We start from the raw sequence: 18643 nt of genomic DNA, 5'->3' as shown, positions 1-18643 counted from the left end.
AGGCCGCCCCCCAGCGCTGCTCCTGCCTGCTTGGGCTGCCAGGGCTGCCTCCCCGCACTGCTCCCAGGGCCGCCCCCCAGCGCTGCTCCTGCCTGCTCGGGCTGCCAGGGCCACCCCCCAGCGCTGCTTCTGCCTGCTCGGGCTGCCAGGGCCACCCCCCCTCCTGCCACTGCTCCCAGGGCCACCCCTCCCCGCCCCCCCAGCACTGCTCCAGCCTGCTCGGGCTGCCCCCCGCCGCACTGCTCCCACCTGCTTGACTGAGATGCCCAGCCCTGACATTCCCCAGGCCCTGCTGAAAACATACCCACACCACAACCCTCCAACTCCAGATTCAACTGCCAGGGCCCAGAGGAGAGGCAAGGCCAGCCCAGCACCCCCAGCCAAAGGTCAGCTGCTAGTCACCTGCCACAAGCCTCGTGTGGCTGGGAGCAGCCCCTGTGCAGGTGGGAGCGGCTCCCTGTCTCTGCAAAGCAAGCTACGGGCCCTCCTCCGTCCAGTGGGCTATGCACACAGGGCCCCAGCTCACAGCCTAACCCTGCTTCTGGAGGCAGGCACACAGGTGAGTGGGCTCCCCAACACCCACCCCCCCCAGAAGAAATACTGCAGAGGGCAGGCAAGAAGAGCTCAGACTACAGGAGACCATCCAGTTCCTCCCCTGGGGGCTGGGCTCGTCAAGCCTAGAGTCTGTTCTCCAGTTTATGTGAGCACAGTGCCTACGCTGCCCTGGGAGAGGATTCCCCAGCAGGAGCCATCTCCTGGCCAGGCACCTGCCCTGAGATTCAGCCTCAGTCTCCTCTCTGCTGATAAACCCCCTCCTCCTAGCATCCCATCCATAGGCACCTACTCCGTGGAGCCCTGGAGCACCCATGGGGAAAAATTGGTGGTCCTTCCCTGCCCCCCCATCCCAGCTCACCGCTGCCTCCACCTCCTCCCCCGAGCGCGCCGCGTCCCCGCTTCTCCCCCTAGCTCCCAGTGCTTCCCACTGTTTCATGGCGGCAAGCGCTGGGAGGGAGAGGGGAGGAGGGGGAACACAGCGCACTCTGGGAAGAGGCGGGGCCGGGGCAGGGATTTGGGGAAGGAGTCCAATAGGGGCAGGAAGGGGGCGGAGTTGGGGGGGGACTTTGGGGGCGGGACAGGGGTGGAGTCGGGGTGGGGCTGGGTCGAGCACCCACCAGCGCTGGGAAAAGTTGGCGCCTATCATCCCACCATTAACAATCCCCATTAGGGACTTACAGCCCCCAGGAGTTTGTAGATCCTGCGGCTTAGTCATTGCTGAGCTAAGCCAGAGAAATCTCACCCTCTGACTCTTCCTGACCTCAACCCCTCTGGCTCCCTGGGCATTTGCATTATTCTGGTTATAGATTTGTAAATTTTAAAGCCAGAAGGGACCTTTCTGACCATCCTGCATGACAAAGGACAGAGACTATCACCCCATGATAACTTCTGGATGAGCTTCGCAATGGCCTTCACGGCTGAGGATGTGAGGGAGATTCCCAAACCTGAGCCATTCTTTTTAGGTGACAAATCTGAGGAACTGTCCAAATAAAACAAATTAAAACAAATAAAAGGAAGTTCTTCTTCACTCAGAGCACAGTCAACTTGTGGAACTCCTTGCCTGAGGAGGTTGCGAAGGCTAGGACTATAACAGGGTTTAAAAGAGAACTAGATAAATTCATGGAGGTTAAGTCCGTTAATGGCTATTTGCCAGGATAGGTAAGGAATGGTGTCCCTAGCCTCTGTTTGTGAATGGTTGGAGATGGATGGCAGAAGAGAGATCACTAGATCATTACCTGTTAGGTTCACTTCCTCTAGGACATCTGGTATTGGCCACTGACGGCAGACAAGATACTGGGCTCGATGGACCTTTCATCTGACCCAGTATGGCCGTTCTTATGTTCTTATTAGAGGAGGTTTTGGATAAATTAAACAGCAATAAGTCACCAGGACCAGATGGTATCACCTGGGAGTTCTCAAGGAGCTCAAACATGGAATTGCAGAAATACTAACTGTGGTATGTAACCTATCATTTAAATCAGCTTCTGTACCAGATCATAGAATATCAGGGTTGGAAGGGACCTCAGGAGGTCATCTAGTCCAACCCCCTGTTCAAAGCAGGACCAATCCCCAACTAATCATCCCAGCCAGGGCTTTGTCAAGCCTGACCTTAAAAACTTCTAAGGAAGGAGATTCCACCATAGAATTCATAGAATATCAGAGTTGGAAGGGACCTCAGGAGGTCATCTAGTCCAACCCCCTGCTCAAAGCAGGACCAATCCCCAATTTTGCCTCAGAACCCCCTAAATGGCCCCCTCAAGGATTGAACTCACAACCTTGGGTTTAGCAGGCCAATGCTCAAACCACTGAGCTATCCCTCCCTCCTGCCTAGGTAACCCATTCCAGTGCTTCACCACCCTCCTAGTGAACTAGTGTTCCCCTCACATCCAACCTGAACCTCCCCCACGATAGACACCAACTTTTCCCAGAGCCGGTGAGTGCTCGCCCTCGGCCCCACCCTGACTCCACCCCTGTCCCGCCCCACTCCAACCCCTTCCCCAAAGTCCCCGACCCAACTCTGCCCCCTCCCTGCCCCTACTGGATTCCTTCCCCAAATCCCTGCCCCGGCCCCGCCTCTTCCCGGAGTGTGCCGCGTTCCCCCTCCTTCCCCCTCCCTCCTAGAGGTTGCTGCTGCGAAACAGCTGTTTCACGGCTGCAAGTGCTGGGAGCTAGGGGGAGAAGCATGGATGCGGTGTGCTCGGGGGAGGGGAGCTGGGCCGGGGAGCCGCCGGTGGGTGCTCCAGCCCCGAAGCACCCACGGAGTTGGCGCCTATATCCCCCACTGTAGCCTCAGAGAAGCATCTGGTCAGCTTCTTGAGAAGGGACTATTCTCAGTAAGGGCCCAATCAAGAAACACTTAACGCACAATGGACTTTGGGAGACACCAATCCACATCTGAGCTTTCCTGGGAACCTTCAAACTAACATGTAAACAATGGCGTCCGCCTGCAAACCGAGTCATGCATGAACATGTGACTTGCCCACGTGACTCCAGGCTCCATTTTGCTGCTGTGATCTTCCACAGTAAGAACGGAGGGGTGTCCTTCTGCATGAAGAGGATATAAAAGACCCTGGAAACCCCACCCCCCCATCTTGTCTTCAATCCTGCTTCTTACGTCTGGAGGAACCTTGCTACAAACTGAAGCTCTGAACCAAGGACTGAATGACCCATCCCAGTTGTGGATGAACTCCTGAGACTTGATTTGAACCTGCAGTTTATTCCATCACTGCTACACGCCTGAACCACGAACTTTGCCATTACTGTATGTAATTGATAAACCTTTAGATTTTAGATTCTAAAAGATTGGCAACAGCGGGATTTGTGAGTAAGATCTGACTTGTATGACTTCTGTATGAAGAGAGATTAATAAGACTGGGACTTTTCACTTGGAAAAGAGGCGACTAAGGGGGGATATGATAGAGGTCTATAAAATCATGACTTGGTGGAGAAAGTAAATAAGGAAGTGTTATTTACTCCTTCTCATAACACAAGAACAAGGGGCCACCAAATGAAATTAATAGGTAGCAAGTTTAAAACAAACACAAGAAAGTATTTTTTCATGCAATGCACTGTCAATCTCTGGAACTCCTTGCCAGAGGGTGTTGTGAAGGCCAATACTATAACGGGGTTCAAAAGGGAGCTAGACAGATTCATGGAAGATAATTCCATCAATGGCTATTAGCCAGGATGGGCAGGAATGGTGTCCCTAGCCTCTGTTTGCCAGAAGCTGGGATTGGGTGACAGGCATGGATCACTTGATGATAACTGGTCTGTTCATTCCCTTTGGGGCACCTGTCATTGGCCACTGTCAGAGGGCAGAATACTGGGCTTGATGGACCTTTGGTCTGACCCAATATGGCCATTCTTATGTATATTGACCTGGGTCTGGGGCTTGGTCCTTTGGGATCGAGAGAACCCTTTTTCTTTTACTGGGGTGTTGGTTTTCATAACCATTTGTCCTCATAACAAGTGGCCCTGGTGGGGATACTGGGAAACTGGAGTGTCTAAGGGAATTGCTTGTATGACTTCTGGTTACCCAGTGGGGTAAAACTGAAGTCATCTCTGTTTGACTGGTTTGGTTTGCCTTGGTTTGCAAAGGAACCCAGCCTTGCGCTGTAACTGCCCTGCTCTAAGCAATTTGTCCTGAATTGGTACTCTCAGAAGTGTCCCACCAAAGGCAGCATCATTACAAGGTCAGTATAACCATGTTGCTCAGGGGTGTCAAAAATCCACACCCCTGAGTGATGCAGCTAATCACATCTAGAGTGATGCAGGACCTAATCCCTGGTTTAGTGTGAGGTTGACAGGAGAATTCTCCCATTGAGCCAGCTTCCGCCTCTTGTGGAGGTGGACTAGCTACGCTGCGAGGAGAACCCCTCCACAGGCATAGGTAGTGTCGACAGTGAAGCATTACAGTGGTGCAGCTTCGTTGCTGTAGTTGCTTATGTGTAGAAACACCCTAGATGAACACAATATGTTGGGGCAGAGTCAACATGGCTTTCGTAAAGGGAAATCTTGCTTCGCCAATCTACTAGAATTCTTTGATGGGGTCAACAAGGGGGATGCAGTGGATATAGTGTACTTAGGTTTTCAGAAAGCCTTTGACAAGGTCCCTCACCAAAGGCTCTTAAGCAAAGTAAGCAGTCATGGGATAAGAGGGAAGGTCCTCTCATGGATTGGTAACTGGTTAAAAGATAGGAAACAAAGGGTAGGAATAAATGATCAGTTTTCAGAATGGAGAGAGGTAAATAGTGGTGTCCCCAGGGGTCTGTACTGGGCATTCAACATATTCATAAATGATCTGGAAAATGGGGTAAACAGTGAGGTAGCAAAGTTTGCAGATGATCCAAAATTATTCAAGACAGTTAAGTCCCAGGCAGACTGTGAAGAATTACAAAGAGATCTCACAAAACTGGGTGACTGGGCAACAAAATGGCAGACAAAATTCAATGATGATAAATGCCAAATAACGCACACTGGAAAACATAATCCCAACTATCCATACAAAATGATGGGGTCTAAATTAGCTGTTACTACTGAAGAAAGAGATCTTGGAGTCACTGTGGATAGTTCTCTGAAAACATCCACTCAAGTGCAGTGGGAGTCAAAAAAGCAAACAGAATGTTGGGAATCATTAAGAAAGGGAGAGATAATCAGACAGAAAATATTGTATTACAGCTGTATAAATCCATGGTACGCCCACACCTTGAGTACTGTGTGCAGATCTGGTCACCACATCTCAGAAAAGATATATTGGATTGAAAAAGTATGGAGAAGGGCAATGAAAATGATGAGGGGTAACGGTTTCCGTGTGAGGAGAGATTAATAAGACTGGGACTGTTCAGCTTGGAAAAGGGACGACTAAGGGGAGATTGACAGAAGTCAGTAAAATCATGAAAAGTGTGGAGAAAGTGTTATTTACCCCTACACATAACACAAGAACCAGGGGTCACCCAATTAAATTAATAGGCAGCCAGTTTAAAACAAACATAAGGAAGTTCTTCTTCACACAACGCCATCAACCTGTGGAACTTGCTGCCAGGAGATGTTATGAAGGGAAAGTTATAACTGAGTTCCAAAAAAGAACTAGAGCAGTTCCTGGAGATTAGGTCCTTCAGTAGCTATTAACCAAGATGGTCAGGGCTGCAGCCCCATGCTCTGGTTGTGTTGAAACTCTGACTGCCAGAAGCTGGGATTGGATGACAGGGACAGATCACTCAATAAGTTGCTCCGTTCTGTTCATACTCTCTGAAGCATCTGGCACTTGACCACTGTTTGAGACAGGATACTGGACTAGATGGTCCATTGGTCTGAACCAGTATGGCTGTTCTTATGTATGTATGTTCTCAATAAACTAAATTGGGCTTCTTTTAGGGGTCACCCAATGAAATTAATAGGCAGCAGGTTTAAAACAAACAAAAGGAAGTATTTCTTCACACAATGTACAGTCAGCCTGTGGAACTCCTTGCCAGGCGATGTTGTGAAGGCCAACACTACAGTATGGTTCAAAAAAGAACCAGATAAGTTCATGGAGGATAGGTCCATCAACAGCTATTAGCCAGGATTGGCAGGGATGGTGCCCCTAACCTCTGTTTGCCAGAAGCTGGGAATGGGTGACAGAGAATGGATCACTTGATGATGACGACCTGTTCTGTTCATTCCCTCTGGGGCACCTGGCATTGGATACTGGGCTAGATGGACCTTTGGTCTGACCCAGTATGGCTGTTGTTATGTTCTTTAGTCTCTCACTGTCAGGTAGGTTTTCCAGACCTCAGGTCATTCTTGTGGTGTTTTCTTTTTGCAGAAGTCTTTCCAATTCCTCATCATCCTATTAAAGGATGGACACAATATCCAGTAATGATCCCATTAATGCCGTATACGGAGGTATATTACATAGCTCATCATTCACGTGATCAATTTTCAAACAAGCCCCTTTCTGTTTTTTCTCATGCTGCCACTCATGCTTGGGAGGAGCTCCCGTAAACAGCCATGAAGTCACCTCATGCAAATCCCTTCTTACAAATTTCCTTTTCCTTTATGTCTACAAAAAATTTGACAACAGCTGGGCTGCTGGTGTGCTGAGACCATTCCATTCATTCCGCCCAATATACAGTAGAACCTCAGAGTTACAAACTCCTTGGGAATGGAGGTTGTTTGTAACTCTGAAACATTTGTAACTCTGAACAAAACGTTATGGTTCTTTCAAAAGTTTACAACTGAACGTTGGCTTAATAGAGCTTTGAAAATTTACTATGTAGAAGACAAATGCTGCTTTTAACCATTTTAATGCCAATGAAACAAGCACAGAAACAGTTTCCTTACCTTGTCAATTTTTTTTAAACTTTCCCTTTTTTTTTTTAGTAGTTTATGTTTCATGCAGTGCGGTACTGTATTTGCTTTCGTGTGTGTCTCTCTGCTGCTGCCTGATTGCGTACTTCTGGTTCCAAATGAGGTGTGTGGTTGACTGGTCAATTTGTATCCCTGGTGTTTGTAACTCTGAGGTTCTACTGTAGGTCTCACTGCTCCCTTGTGGTCCCCATCTGTCTCTCTGTAGCCAGCTATTGTCTCTTGTCGTATGCTTGGATTGAAATCCCTTTGGGCAAGGACTGGCTTTGTTCTGTGCTTGTATAGAGCCTCACATAATGGGGGCCTGGCCCACCACTGGAGCTACAAGGTGCGGCCACAATACAAAGAAATGCATAATAATTAAAAGTACTATCACCTCCCTGCTCCTATTCACGGTTCTCTGTTTATATCCATGGACTCAACTAGCCCTTAGCTACAGCATCGCACTGGGGGCTCATCTTCAGCTGCTTTCCACATGAGTCTGAAGCCCTTCTCAGAGTCGCTTGTCTCCAAAGTAGTCTCCCATCCTCTAAGTGTGACCTGCATTCTTGGCTCTCAAGACCTATGACCTTCTGCTCTAAACTCCTTACAGCTGTTCGGTATCTTGCTGGGATTTGCTGGATTCTGTGACCAGTGAGGAAATGGGGTTCTGTGCTGGGGTAGGGCGGGCAGGGTCTGGGTGACTGGGAGGCAGGGCTGGGATTCTAGGGTGGGGCATGTCCTGCTCTACCCAGGTAAAATTCCCTTTTTGTCCAGTCTGCACGTCCAGTAGAAGCTGCCTCTCCCAGGAGCCTGGCACCTACCTCTGCCCCTCATGCCAGGAGCAAGCAGAAGTGGCAGGCTGGGGGATGAGAGGCGAACCAGGCTCTGAGAAGTGCAGGGGCAGGACCAGAAAGGTGTTGGCCTGCTGGTTGGGGGTGGAGCTGTGCTCTCACAATTGGCTCCCACGTGTGGAGAGAAACAGGCTCAGGCTGAGGAGAGGAGCTGGAAACAAGCTTCCTCCATCAGTGCGCAGCAACATGCTCTCAGCCAGTTCAAAGCCACATGGCAGCAGCAGCTCCTCCTGCAGCCAGTGAAATCTGAAATACGATCTCAGACCCAGGACTTCCACTGCACACCCCACTGCTGCAGTCCACTGTCCAAACACAGCTCTGCCTGCCCGGCACCACTGCACACCTCACTGCACGCCCCACTGCTGCAGTCCCCTGTCCAAACACAGCTCTGCCTGCCCGGCCCCACTGCACGCCCCACTGCTGCAGTCCCCCGTCCAAACACAGCTCTGCCTGCCCAGCACCACTGCACACCTCACTGCACACCCCACTGCTGCAGTCCACTGTCCAAACACAGCTCTGCCTGCCCGGCACCACTGCACACCTCACTGCACGCCCCACTGCTGCAGTCCCCCGTCCAAACACAGCTCTGCCTGCCCGGCACCACTGCACACCTCACTGCACGCCCCACTGCTGCAGTCCCCTGTCCAAACACAGCTCTGCCTGCCCGGCCCCACTGCACACCCCACTGCTGCAGTCGCCCATCCAAACACAGCTCTGCCTGCCCGGCACCACTGCACACCTCACTGCACACCCCACTGCTGCAGTCCCCCGTCCAAACACAGCTCTGCCTGCCCGGCACCACTGCACACCTCACTGCACACCCCACTGCTGCAGTCCCCCATCCAAACACAGCTCTGCCTGCCCGGCACCACTGCACACCTCACTGCACACCCCACTGCTGCAGTCCCCTGTCCAAACACAGCTCTGCCTGCCCGGCACCACTGCACACCTCACTGCACACCCCACTGCTGCAGTCCCCCGTCCAAACACAGCTCTGCCTGCCCGGCACCACTGCACACCTCACTGCTGCAGTCCCCCGTCCAAACACAGCTCTGCCTGCCCGGCACCACTGCACACCTCACTGCACACCCCACTGCTGCAGTCCCCTGTCCAAACACAGCTCTGCCTGCCCGGCACCACTGCACACCTCACTGCACACCCCACTGCTGCAGTCCCCCGTCCAAACACAGCTCTGCCTGCCCGGCACCACTGCACACCTCACTGCACACCCCACTGCTGCAGTCGCCGGCCCAAACACAGCTCTGCCTACCCGACACCATTGTCTCTGCTCAGTGCTGCTGATTGTTCATTTTGGGAGTGTTCACTTCATTTGGGCAACTCATGTGTTGTGTGCCCCTCGGGAGGCTTTGGGGGCCTGATTTTCCCACGTGCTGAGTACCTGCACTTCCAGCTGAAGTCAGCGCCTCTGAAAAGCAGGGCCCAGGTGCCTTAAGTTGTGAAGATTTGGTCCATTAATATTTGTTCTGTTATTTTCCGAGAGACGCGGGCAGTAACTACCGGGAAGACTTGTCTTTCCTTTCTCTAAAGACTGGCACCGCATTTGCTTTCCCCCCGCCCCGGACTTGTAAAGAATTACTGACCGTGGTTTAAGAAAGTTAATTAGGAATAAACTGTCAGTTTCCAATATGGCAAAAGGTTAACAGTGGGGATCTGCTAGGGTCCCTACTACAACCAATGTTATATATTAAAGATCTGGAAAAAGGGGTGAAGAGTGATGGGGCAAAATCCCAGAGAAAATAATTCTTTCCATTAGTCAAGGCTAGAAACGTTTGGGAATTTCAGAAGGACGAGCCAAGGAAGGGGAACGGGCAGCACACCAGGAGATGGCATTGCCCGGTGATCAGTGCAGGGTAATGCACACTGGAAGGAATCTTTTGCATTTATCGTACGCATTGCTGGGTTTTAAATTAGCAGAAGACAGACCTGGGTATCAATATGGAATGGTGAGTGGCACCTCTGAAAAATGACCAGTGCTTATTGTGTTAAGATAGGCTTGTCTTACGGGCTATCTCATTCTTGAGATAATAGTAAAACTCGCAGCGAGACGGTAAATAAACAACACGCAAAATAGCCTAATGCTGTTATATATTTTTACTTACTATTTGTGTTCCCGCAGCGCCTCGGGGCCCCAGTCAGGGAGCAGGACCCCACTGTGCTGGGTGCTGCATAGACACAGAATAAAGAGTGGGGCTCTGCCCCAAGGAGCTGACAATCTGAGTATAAGACAAGAGACACCAGACAGAGGCGCACGAAGAAATGACACTGGCCAGCCTGAGGCACCAGCAGCCTCACAGTTACCGAGCTGTTTGCTGGCATTGTGCCAAAGGAGACTTTGGAGTCCATAATTTGATGGTGCGGCCTCCTCTGGGCCCCGGGACACACTGGTGATCCCAGCTCTCACAGGATACCACAGCACTGGGGAGGGGACAGAGACGAACAAAGAGAATTATTGGAGACCTGAGAAATTCATTTGAGCAGCGCAGGAACTGAGCTCGGGCTGCCGAATAGCTTCCGTTATAAGAGCGTGCTGTCAGTTGTTTATAACTTCACCAGGCTTTCACGGTTCGGGCTGAAATTTTCCATGCCAGGGGATTGCTTCAGGTTGAATTTTACTGGCATGTTTCATCTAAAATGGATCCACCATTTCCGAGAACACAATCTATTTCCCCCAATCTTGTAGGAAATGGCTGAACCGCTTGGAGCAGTGACTTGAAATGTGACAGGGAGGTGAGAAAGCCGCCCGGGTCACAGGGAGATGCCTTTAGATGCATCTGTGAAAATTTGCCCAAATTTGAGAAAGATATCACTCTGAAAAAAATCTCAGTTTACACATGCTCAGTAGAGACTTGGGAGTTTGGCAGCTACAGTCTCTGAATAGGTTTCAGAGTAGCAGCAGTGTTAGTCTGTATCCGCAAAAAGAAAAGGAGTACTTGTGGCACCTTAGAGACTAACCAATTTATTTAAGCATAAGCTTTCGTGAGCTACAGCTCACTTCATCGGATGCATGTAGTGGAAAATACAGTGGGGAGATTTTTATATACACAGAGAACATGAAACAAGGGGTGTTACCATACACACTGTAACCAGAGTGATCAGGTGAGGTGAGCTATTACCAGCAGGAGAGTGGGGTTGGGGGCGGGAAATAGATATGTGGACACAGTTGGCAAAGGGCTTTGTCGTTGTTGTTGCAAGGATAACCCAGGAACCTATCCTTGCAACAAAGCCCGTTGCCAACTGTGTCCACATATCTATTCAGGGGACACCATCACTGGGCCTAATCACATCAGCCACACTATCAGAGGCTCGTTCACCTGCACATCCACCAATGTGATATATGCCATCATGTGCCAGCAATGCCCCTCTGCCATGTACATTGGCCAAACTGGACAGTCTCTACGTAAAAGAACAAATGGACACAAATCAGACGTCAAGAATTATAACATTCATAAACCAGTTGGAGAACACTTCCATCTCTCTGGTCACTCGATTACAGACCTAAGAGTGGCAATTCTTCAACAAAAAAATCTTCAAAAACAGACTCCAACGAGAGACTGCTGAATTGGAATTAATTTGCAAACGGGATACAATTAACTTAGGCTTGAATAAAGACTGGGAGTGGATGGGTCATTACACAAAGTAAAACTATTCCCCCCTACCCCGCACACTGTTCCTCACACGTTCTTGTCAACTGCTGGAAATGGCCCACCTTGATTATCACTACAAAAGGTTTTTTCCACCCCCGCTCTCCTGCTGGTAATAGCTCACCTTAACCGATCACTCTCGTTAGAGTGTGTATGGTAGCACCCATTGTTTCATGGTCTCTGTGTATTTAAATCTCCCCACTGTATTTTCCACGGCATGCATCCGATGAAGTGGCTGTACCTCACGAAAGCTCATGCTCAGATAAATTGGTTAGTCTCTGAATATTCCATCTGATCTCAGTGTGCTCCAGCCCCCGACACCTCCAACATGTGCCCGGCCTGCGCATGCGCTGTCCTCCAGAGAGACCGAGCAAACTGCAGCCATGACTGAGTACCACTTCTCCTGCAACTGCTCCTCCAAGCTGCAGAAAGCCACTGTGGTGTTGGGCCCAGGAACAGAGCAGGGACCCTGTCCCCTGTGCACTCAATGTCCCCACTGAGCCAGCAGCTCAGGGCGCGCGGAGATGAGCTGATGGAGATGTAGGAGGCCAGGAGCAGAGGTGGGTTAGGAGGGGTGTAGGAGCAGGGAGGCACCACAGAAGCAGAGAAGGGCAGACATAGGCAGGAGCAGAGAACGGAGCAGGAAAGGATCAGAGAAGGGCGGACGTAGGCAGGAGCGGGGGACGGGGACGGAGAGGAGCAGCGTGGGGGACAAGGGAAGCTGTGTGGGGTCAGGGGTGTAGGAGCAGAAGGGGTCAGAGAATTAACTGTTTATAAACACTAAACTTCTCTGCCCTACAGAACCTGGCATTTCACCTATTTCTTCTGTCTCTTAGCTTTCTTTTGGGGTCTAGTAAATAGCTGAGAAGTCACGGGCAAAGTGTGAGTCTTCTACCGTTATCAGTTACTCTGTTACCCTGAGCAGCAGAGGACTGCATTGTGGATCTAAAGGTCCGAACCCCGCTGACCATCCACACAGGGTTAACACAGTAACTTATGCACCTTGGCTTCACATCTTTAGTTAATGGACCTGCACTCTCCTTAGTCCCCATGTAAACAGCGACTGTGTGCTAGCTATCTGGCTGTAAGGCCCTCCCCTGCTTCAGCAGCTTCCCTGCCACCTAGCCATGAGCCCCCTCCCATTCCCAGTTCACCAGGCCCCACCGCATCCGAGTCCACCCTAAATACTTGTATTGTTTTGCTTGTTGTAGTCAAAGCTGGTTAAACTCGAGTTCCTCCCCCTGGGCACCCCTGCATGCACCATCCTGTCTCTTTGGGGTCCCACTGACACTGCCAAATCTCTGGGTCTTGTCAGCACTTAACTAATAATGCCTTTGCCCAGCGAACTTGACAGTAAAGAATGTGACGACCTACCAGAGGCTGCAGATCCAGGGAACGCCGGCAGCTAGAGCCGATTGGGCATTTTTTGACAAAATGGTTTTTCATGAAAAGTAACAATGTATAAAAACCAAATGTTTTTCTGGAAATGTATTGGTTCCAAATAAACTTTTGTCAGGAAGGTTGTTTGGTCCAGGACGGACTTTGTGATCGAAACGAGAGAGAGAGAGAGACCCCAGACTAGCCAGTAGGGTGGAGAATTGTTCTCTCTCTCTGGCCCAATGAATATGTAATTGTTTATACAAAATGGAACAGCTCCAGCAGGAGGCTTTGAGAAGAAGAGACAGACGCTCACTCTACAGCCCTATGCTCATTGCCAGGGATCGCTAAGCGCTGACAAGCCCCAGAACGAGCTAGTTCCTCACCCAGAGACCTGGCACTCACCTGGGAGATGGGAGACCCAGGTTTATGGTCCTACTCATCCTGATTCAGAGACGGGATGGGAAGCTGGGACTTGTCTCCCACATCCCTGGTGAGTGACCTCACTGCTGGGCAGTCTGAAGTGCACCTCTGTCCCTTCCCTGACCCCCCCACCCCCAAATTTCTGAAAGGTCTCCACTTCATTCCAATGCAGGATCACCAGGAATTTCAAAACCTCACCATTTTTTGCAACACACAATTCTTGTTTTCCAGCCAGTCCTACGCACCCGCCATTACACCCCCTTCCAGCCAGGCAGCTGAGCCTCCTCACAGGGTGCAGCTCTACCCATCCCCAGAGGAACCCTCTCCTTCCTCCGCCTGCAGGCAGGCACCTTTAAAGTGGTTGCGTTACCAGACACGAAGGGGGGGGGCCTCAACTCCCCTCACCTCTGGCCTGACAGTTCCGCAAGCAGCAGCCGACCACCCTGGTCGTGTGCTGACCTGAGCTCTGCAGGGCAGCGACTCCCTCTCTGGAAATGCCCTAGCCATGGGAGCCCCTGCAGAGCCCAGCCCCAGCGCTGAGCAGCATCACCAGGCTCGCTGGACGGCTGCTCATGGCACTGTCATTTCAGAGGCTGAGATGATTTAAGGCTCCCCTGGCTGGCAGTGAAGGGGGAACGAGGCAACAAGGACACACCTGGGGCAGATCTGAGAGGTAGCTCAGATGGAGGATGGTGGAGAGATCAGAACTTTGTCAAATTCCCCCTGGTCTGACAGCTCCCAGGCTTCCCTTGAGGGCATGGTCTGGGGTATGTCTGAGCATAACAGGTCAGTCTGTTTTCAGTTTCAAACCAAAAGTGAAAGAAAAGAAACCCCCTTTCTAACCTGCTCCAATCCCAGGGGTGGGGATTTGCCTTGTTTGTTGTAACCCTGTAAAGCATCACTGTCTGTGATGAATGCACAGACAGGAAATGCAAACTGGGTGAGTTAACATGGGACAGCAACCCTCACTTTGGGAAATTCCTGACTCGATTGCTCACCCTTAATGCTTCATTAACGCAAGTTATCTGCATTTAATTAGATACTAAAAACTGTTAATAGACCTTACACTTGGCCTCAGCAATGGGCTTGTCCCTGGTTGCATTCTCTACTCTCTGTATCACTCCATACAAAATGCCGCAAACAAAACAGCATTAAAAGAACATTAGGGTTGCAAAGTCGAGCACTCAGAGGCTAGGAATGCACAGGCTGTCCTGTCACAAGCTCCAGCTTTGGGGGCCAACAAGCCTGCTCAGAGTGGAAGGAATGTTCAAGAGATTTTATCAGCAAGTTTCTAACAAGCTCTACTGAGCATGTGCAAATGCAGTTTGCAGAGGCTTATAACGCTGCCAAAACGGAACTAGGGTGATCAGATGTCCCGATTTTATAGGGACCCTCCTGGTTTTGGGGTCTTTTTCTTATTTAGGCTCCTATTACCCCCCACCCCCGTCCCGATTTTTCACATATGCTGTCTAGTCACCCTAATCTGAACAGATTTTCATGGGGATACAAAAGACATCTCTCTAACCCCAGGACTATTCCCTGGCTAAATTTCAAGTTCCTGTTCTACACCCTCAAGGTGCTGAAGCTCTTTAGCTGGAAAAAATTCTTCAACGTTGGCAAAGCTAATGGTGAATCATTTTTGCTTAAATGTTTAAAAATTCAACCTCAGGCAGAGGCCCAACATGGAATATTTCAGTCCAAAGGGATAAAGTTTGGCAATGCTTTATAAAATAGGCGCTTATAATGGAAAATGTTATTCCACCTTAACTAGAGGCATCTCTACCAGTTCTGACTATAAATTTTGACGGTCTATGTTCAGTTTTTTCCCCCCAAAAGATATTGAGGGAAAGTCACCCATGAGTCAGTGTCCTGCAGTTTCTAAGGATTTATTGTTCTCTCCCCATTCCATCTGAGGAGTAGAGGTGGCCTGGCGCTGATATGTCTGACATTTCTCCATTACCCTTAGCCCTTCCCAAAGGTTTCTCCCACAACCACTTCCTGCCACTCCCCCACCCCCTGCCTGACGGGCAAGACCACCACCATCTCCTCCTTCACCTGTCAGAACATCCCCGAGAAACCAGCCCATGAAGCTTGCTGGGCTCAGGAGCCATGGGGGGTATTACTGGATATAAACGCTGTCCCTATTGTCCCTTGGGGATTTTCCCTGGAGCCATTGCCGGAGTACCTGAGTACCCAGATGTAGGGTGGGAGGGAGATTTTCTGCTTCTCTTCTTAGCTCCTGGGCAGGGGCTGTCTCCCCTCTTAATGTGAATGGCACGTGCGCACTGAGGGCACTAAGAGAGTACAAACAAGAACAACGTCCCCAGTTTCCATGCTCAGCCTATCAGGCCCCAGCAATGCCCTAGGTCAGAATCTCCTCTCAGCGACACCCAAATTCTCGTGGCTCCATCTCCCAGGCTCCTTGCAAGCCTGGACAGAGGGTTCAGCATGTCGGAGTCAATCAGCCTTAATCTGTTTGAGAACTTCCCTCCAGCTCTTACTGAGAATACCTGCTGGAGTCATGAAGTTCAGCAAGACCCTTGTAAACTTTTCATTGCTCCCACCCCAAACGTCTCTTAAAGGGACACCAATCAATGAAAATCCACTTGTCTGAAAATCTGGACTTGCTCTTGTCCCGTAACTCTCCAGTCACTGCCACTGAGACTGACTATGGAAAAACTTTCACAAGCTTTACACTCTCTTGCCTTTAGGCATTTGCCAGCACTTTGTGCAGTCAGCCTGGCAGAATCGGTCAGTCACCGGGGCTCCTATGGCAACAGAGGGGAAACATTTTCTAAAACAGGAAAATGTAACTGTAAAGCCACAAAAATGTCAGGGGCCTGAGGGGCAAGTGTTTCAGCCCCATCCCGTCTCCAGAAGGGAAGCCAGACGGCCCTGCCCAAACAGGGCACTCATCTCGGCTCCGTGCAGACACAGGATTGCTGTGTAAAACACTGAGACAGGCTCCACCTAACGAAGAGAGGGAAGAGGATCTTCGCAAGCAGGCTGGCTAACCTAGTGAGGAGGGCTTTAAACTAGGTTCACCGGGGGAAGGAGACCAAAGCCCTGAGGTAAGTGGGGACGTGGGATACCGGGAGGAAGCACGAGCAGGAGAGCGCGAGAGGGGAGGGCTCCTGCCTCATACTGAGAAAGAGGGGCGATCAGCGGGTTATCTCAAGTGCCTATACACAAATGCACGAAGTCTGGGAAAAAAGCAGGGAGAACTGGAAGTCCTGGCACAGTCAAGGAATTAGGATGTGATTGGAATAACAGAGACTTGGTGGAATAACTCACATGACTGGAGTACTGTCATGGATGGGTATAAATTATTCAGGAAGGACAGGCAGGGCAGAAAAGGTGGGGGAGTTGCACTGTATGTAAGAGAGCAGTATGACTGCTCAGAGCTCTGGTACGAAACTGCAGAAAAACCTGAGAGTCTCTGGATTAAGTTTAGAAGTGTGAGCAACAAGGGTGATGTCGTGGTGGGAGTCTGCTATAGACCACCAGACCAGGGGGATGAGGTGGACGAGGCTTTCTTCCAGCAACTAACGGAAGTTACTAGATCGCACGCCCTGGTTCTCATGGGAGACTTCAATCATCCTGATATCTGCTGGGAGAGCAATACAGCGGTGCACAGACAATCCAGGAAGTTTTTGGAAAATGTAGGGGACAATTTCCTGGTGCAAGTGCTGGAGGAACTAACTAGGGGCAGAACTCTTCTTGACTTGCTGCTCACAAACCAGGAAGAATTAGTAGGGGAAGCAAAAGTGGATGGGAACCTGGGAGGCAGTGACCATGAGATGGTCGAGTTCAGGATCCTGACACAGGGAAGAAAGGAGAGCAGCAGAATACAGACCCTGGACTTCAGAATAGCAGACTTTGACTCCCTCAGGGAACTGATGGGCAAGATCAGTTGGGAAAGATGGGAAAGGAGTCCAGGAGAGCTAGCTGTATTTTAAAAAAGCCTTCTTGAGGTTACAGGGACAAACCACCGGGATGTGTAGAAAGAATAGTAAATAGGGCAGGCGACCTTGGCTTAACAGTGATATCCTTGCTGATCTTAAATACAAAAAAGAAGCTTACAAGAAGTGGAAGATTGCATGACCAGGGATGAGTATAAAAATATTGCTCGGGCATGCAGGAGTGAAATCAGGAAGGCCAAATCACACCTGGAGTTGCAGCTAGCAAGAGATGTTAAGAGTAACAAGAAGGGTTTCTTCAGGTATGTTAGCAACAAGAAGAGAGTCAAGGAAAGTGTGGGCCCCTTACTGAATGAGGGAGGCAACCTAGTGACAGAGGATGTGGAAAAAGCTAATGTACTCAATGCTTTTTTTGCCTCTGTCTTCACGAACAAGGTCAGCTCCCAGACTGCTGCGCTGGGTAGCACAGTATGGGGAGGAGGTGACCAGCCCTCTGTGGAGAAAGAAGTGGTTCGGGACTATTTAGAAATCTGGACGAGCACAAGTCCATGGGGCCGGATGTGCTGCAACCGAGAGTGCTAAAGGAGTTGGCGGATGTGATTGCGGAGCCATTGGCCATGATCTTTGAAAACTCATGGCGATCGGGGGAGATCCCGGACGACTGGAAAAAGGCTAATGTAGTGCCCATCTTTAAAAAAGGGAAGAAGGAGGATCCTGGGAACTACAGGCCAGTCAGCCTCACCTCGGTCCCTCTAAAAATCATGGAGCAGGTCCTCAAGGAATCAATTCTGAAGCACTTAGAGGAGAAGAAAGTGATCAGGACCAGTCAGCGTGGATTCACCAACGGCAAGTCATGCCTGACTAATCTAATTGCCTTCTATGATGAGATAACTGGTTCTGTGGATGAGGGGAAAGCAGTGGACGTGCTGTTCCTTGACTTTAGCAAAGCTTTTGACACTGTCTTCCACAGTATTCTTGCCAGCAAGTTAAAGAAGTACGGGCTGGATGAATGGACTATAAGGTGGAGACAAAGCTGGCTAGATTGTCGGGCTCAACGGGTAGTGATCAATGGCTCCATGTCCAGTTGGCAGCCGGTATCAAGTGGAGTGCCCAAGGGTCGGTCCTCAGGCCGGTTTTGTTCAATATCTTCATTAATGATCTAGAGGATGGTGTGGATTGTACCCTCAGCAAGTTTGCAGATGACACTAAACTGGGAAGAGAGGTAGATACGCTGGAGGGTAGGGATATGATACAGAGGGACCTAGACAAATTGGAGGACTGGGCCAAAAGAAATCTGATGAGGTTCAACAAGGACAAGTGCAGAGTCCTGCACTTAGGACGGAAGAATCCCATGCACCGCTACAGACTAGGGACCGAATGGCTAGGCAGCAGTTCTGCAGAGAAGGACCTAGGGGTTACAGTGGACAAGAAGCTGGATATGAGTTAACAGTGTGCCCTTGTTGCCAAGAAGGCCAATGGCATTTTGGGATGTATAAGTAGGGGCACTGCCAGCAGATGGAGGGACGTG

At 50.3% G+C, this 18643-nt stretch overlaps 1 protein-coding gene across 2 annotated transcripts in view; it reads right to left on the bottom strand.

Moving 5' to 3' along the window:
• The window catches only part of AGAP3 (ArfGAP with GTPase domain, ankyrin repeat and PH domain 3), a 257979-nt gene that overhangs the window by 68486 nt on the left and 170850 nt on the right, over positions 1–18643 (bottom strand). Inside the window, exon 12 of one of the 2 annotated variants that reach the window (XM_077808651.1) lies at positions 9831–10169. The exons of the other annotated variant lie outside the window; for it this stretch is intronic. Coding sequence (XP_077664777.1) covers positions 9853–10169 — 317 coding nt within the window. The 3' untranslated portion in view covers positions 9831–9852. Of the gene's footprint in view, positions 1–9830; positions 10170–18643 lie in introns of those variants that run through there. 2 annotated transcript variants of the gene reach the window in all.

This window comes from Eretmochelys imbricata, chromosome 2 (assembly GCF_965152235.1).
Source record: "Eretmochelys imbricata isolate rEreImb1 chromosome 2, rEreImb1.hap1, whole genome shotgun sequence".
In the NCBI taxonomy this organism is placed as follows: Eukaryota; Metazoa; Chordata; order Testudines; family Cheloniidae; genus Eretmochelys; species Eretmochelys imbricata.
The sequence above is the reverse complement of the archived record's forward strand: the minus strand, read 5'-3'. Positions and strand labels throughout refer to the sequence as shown.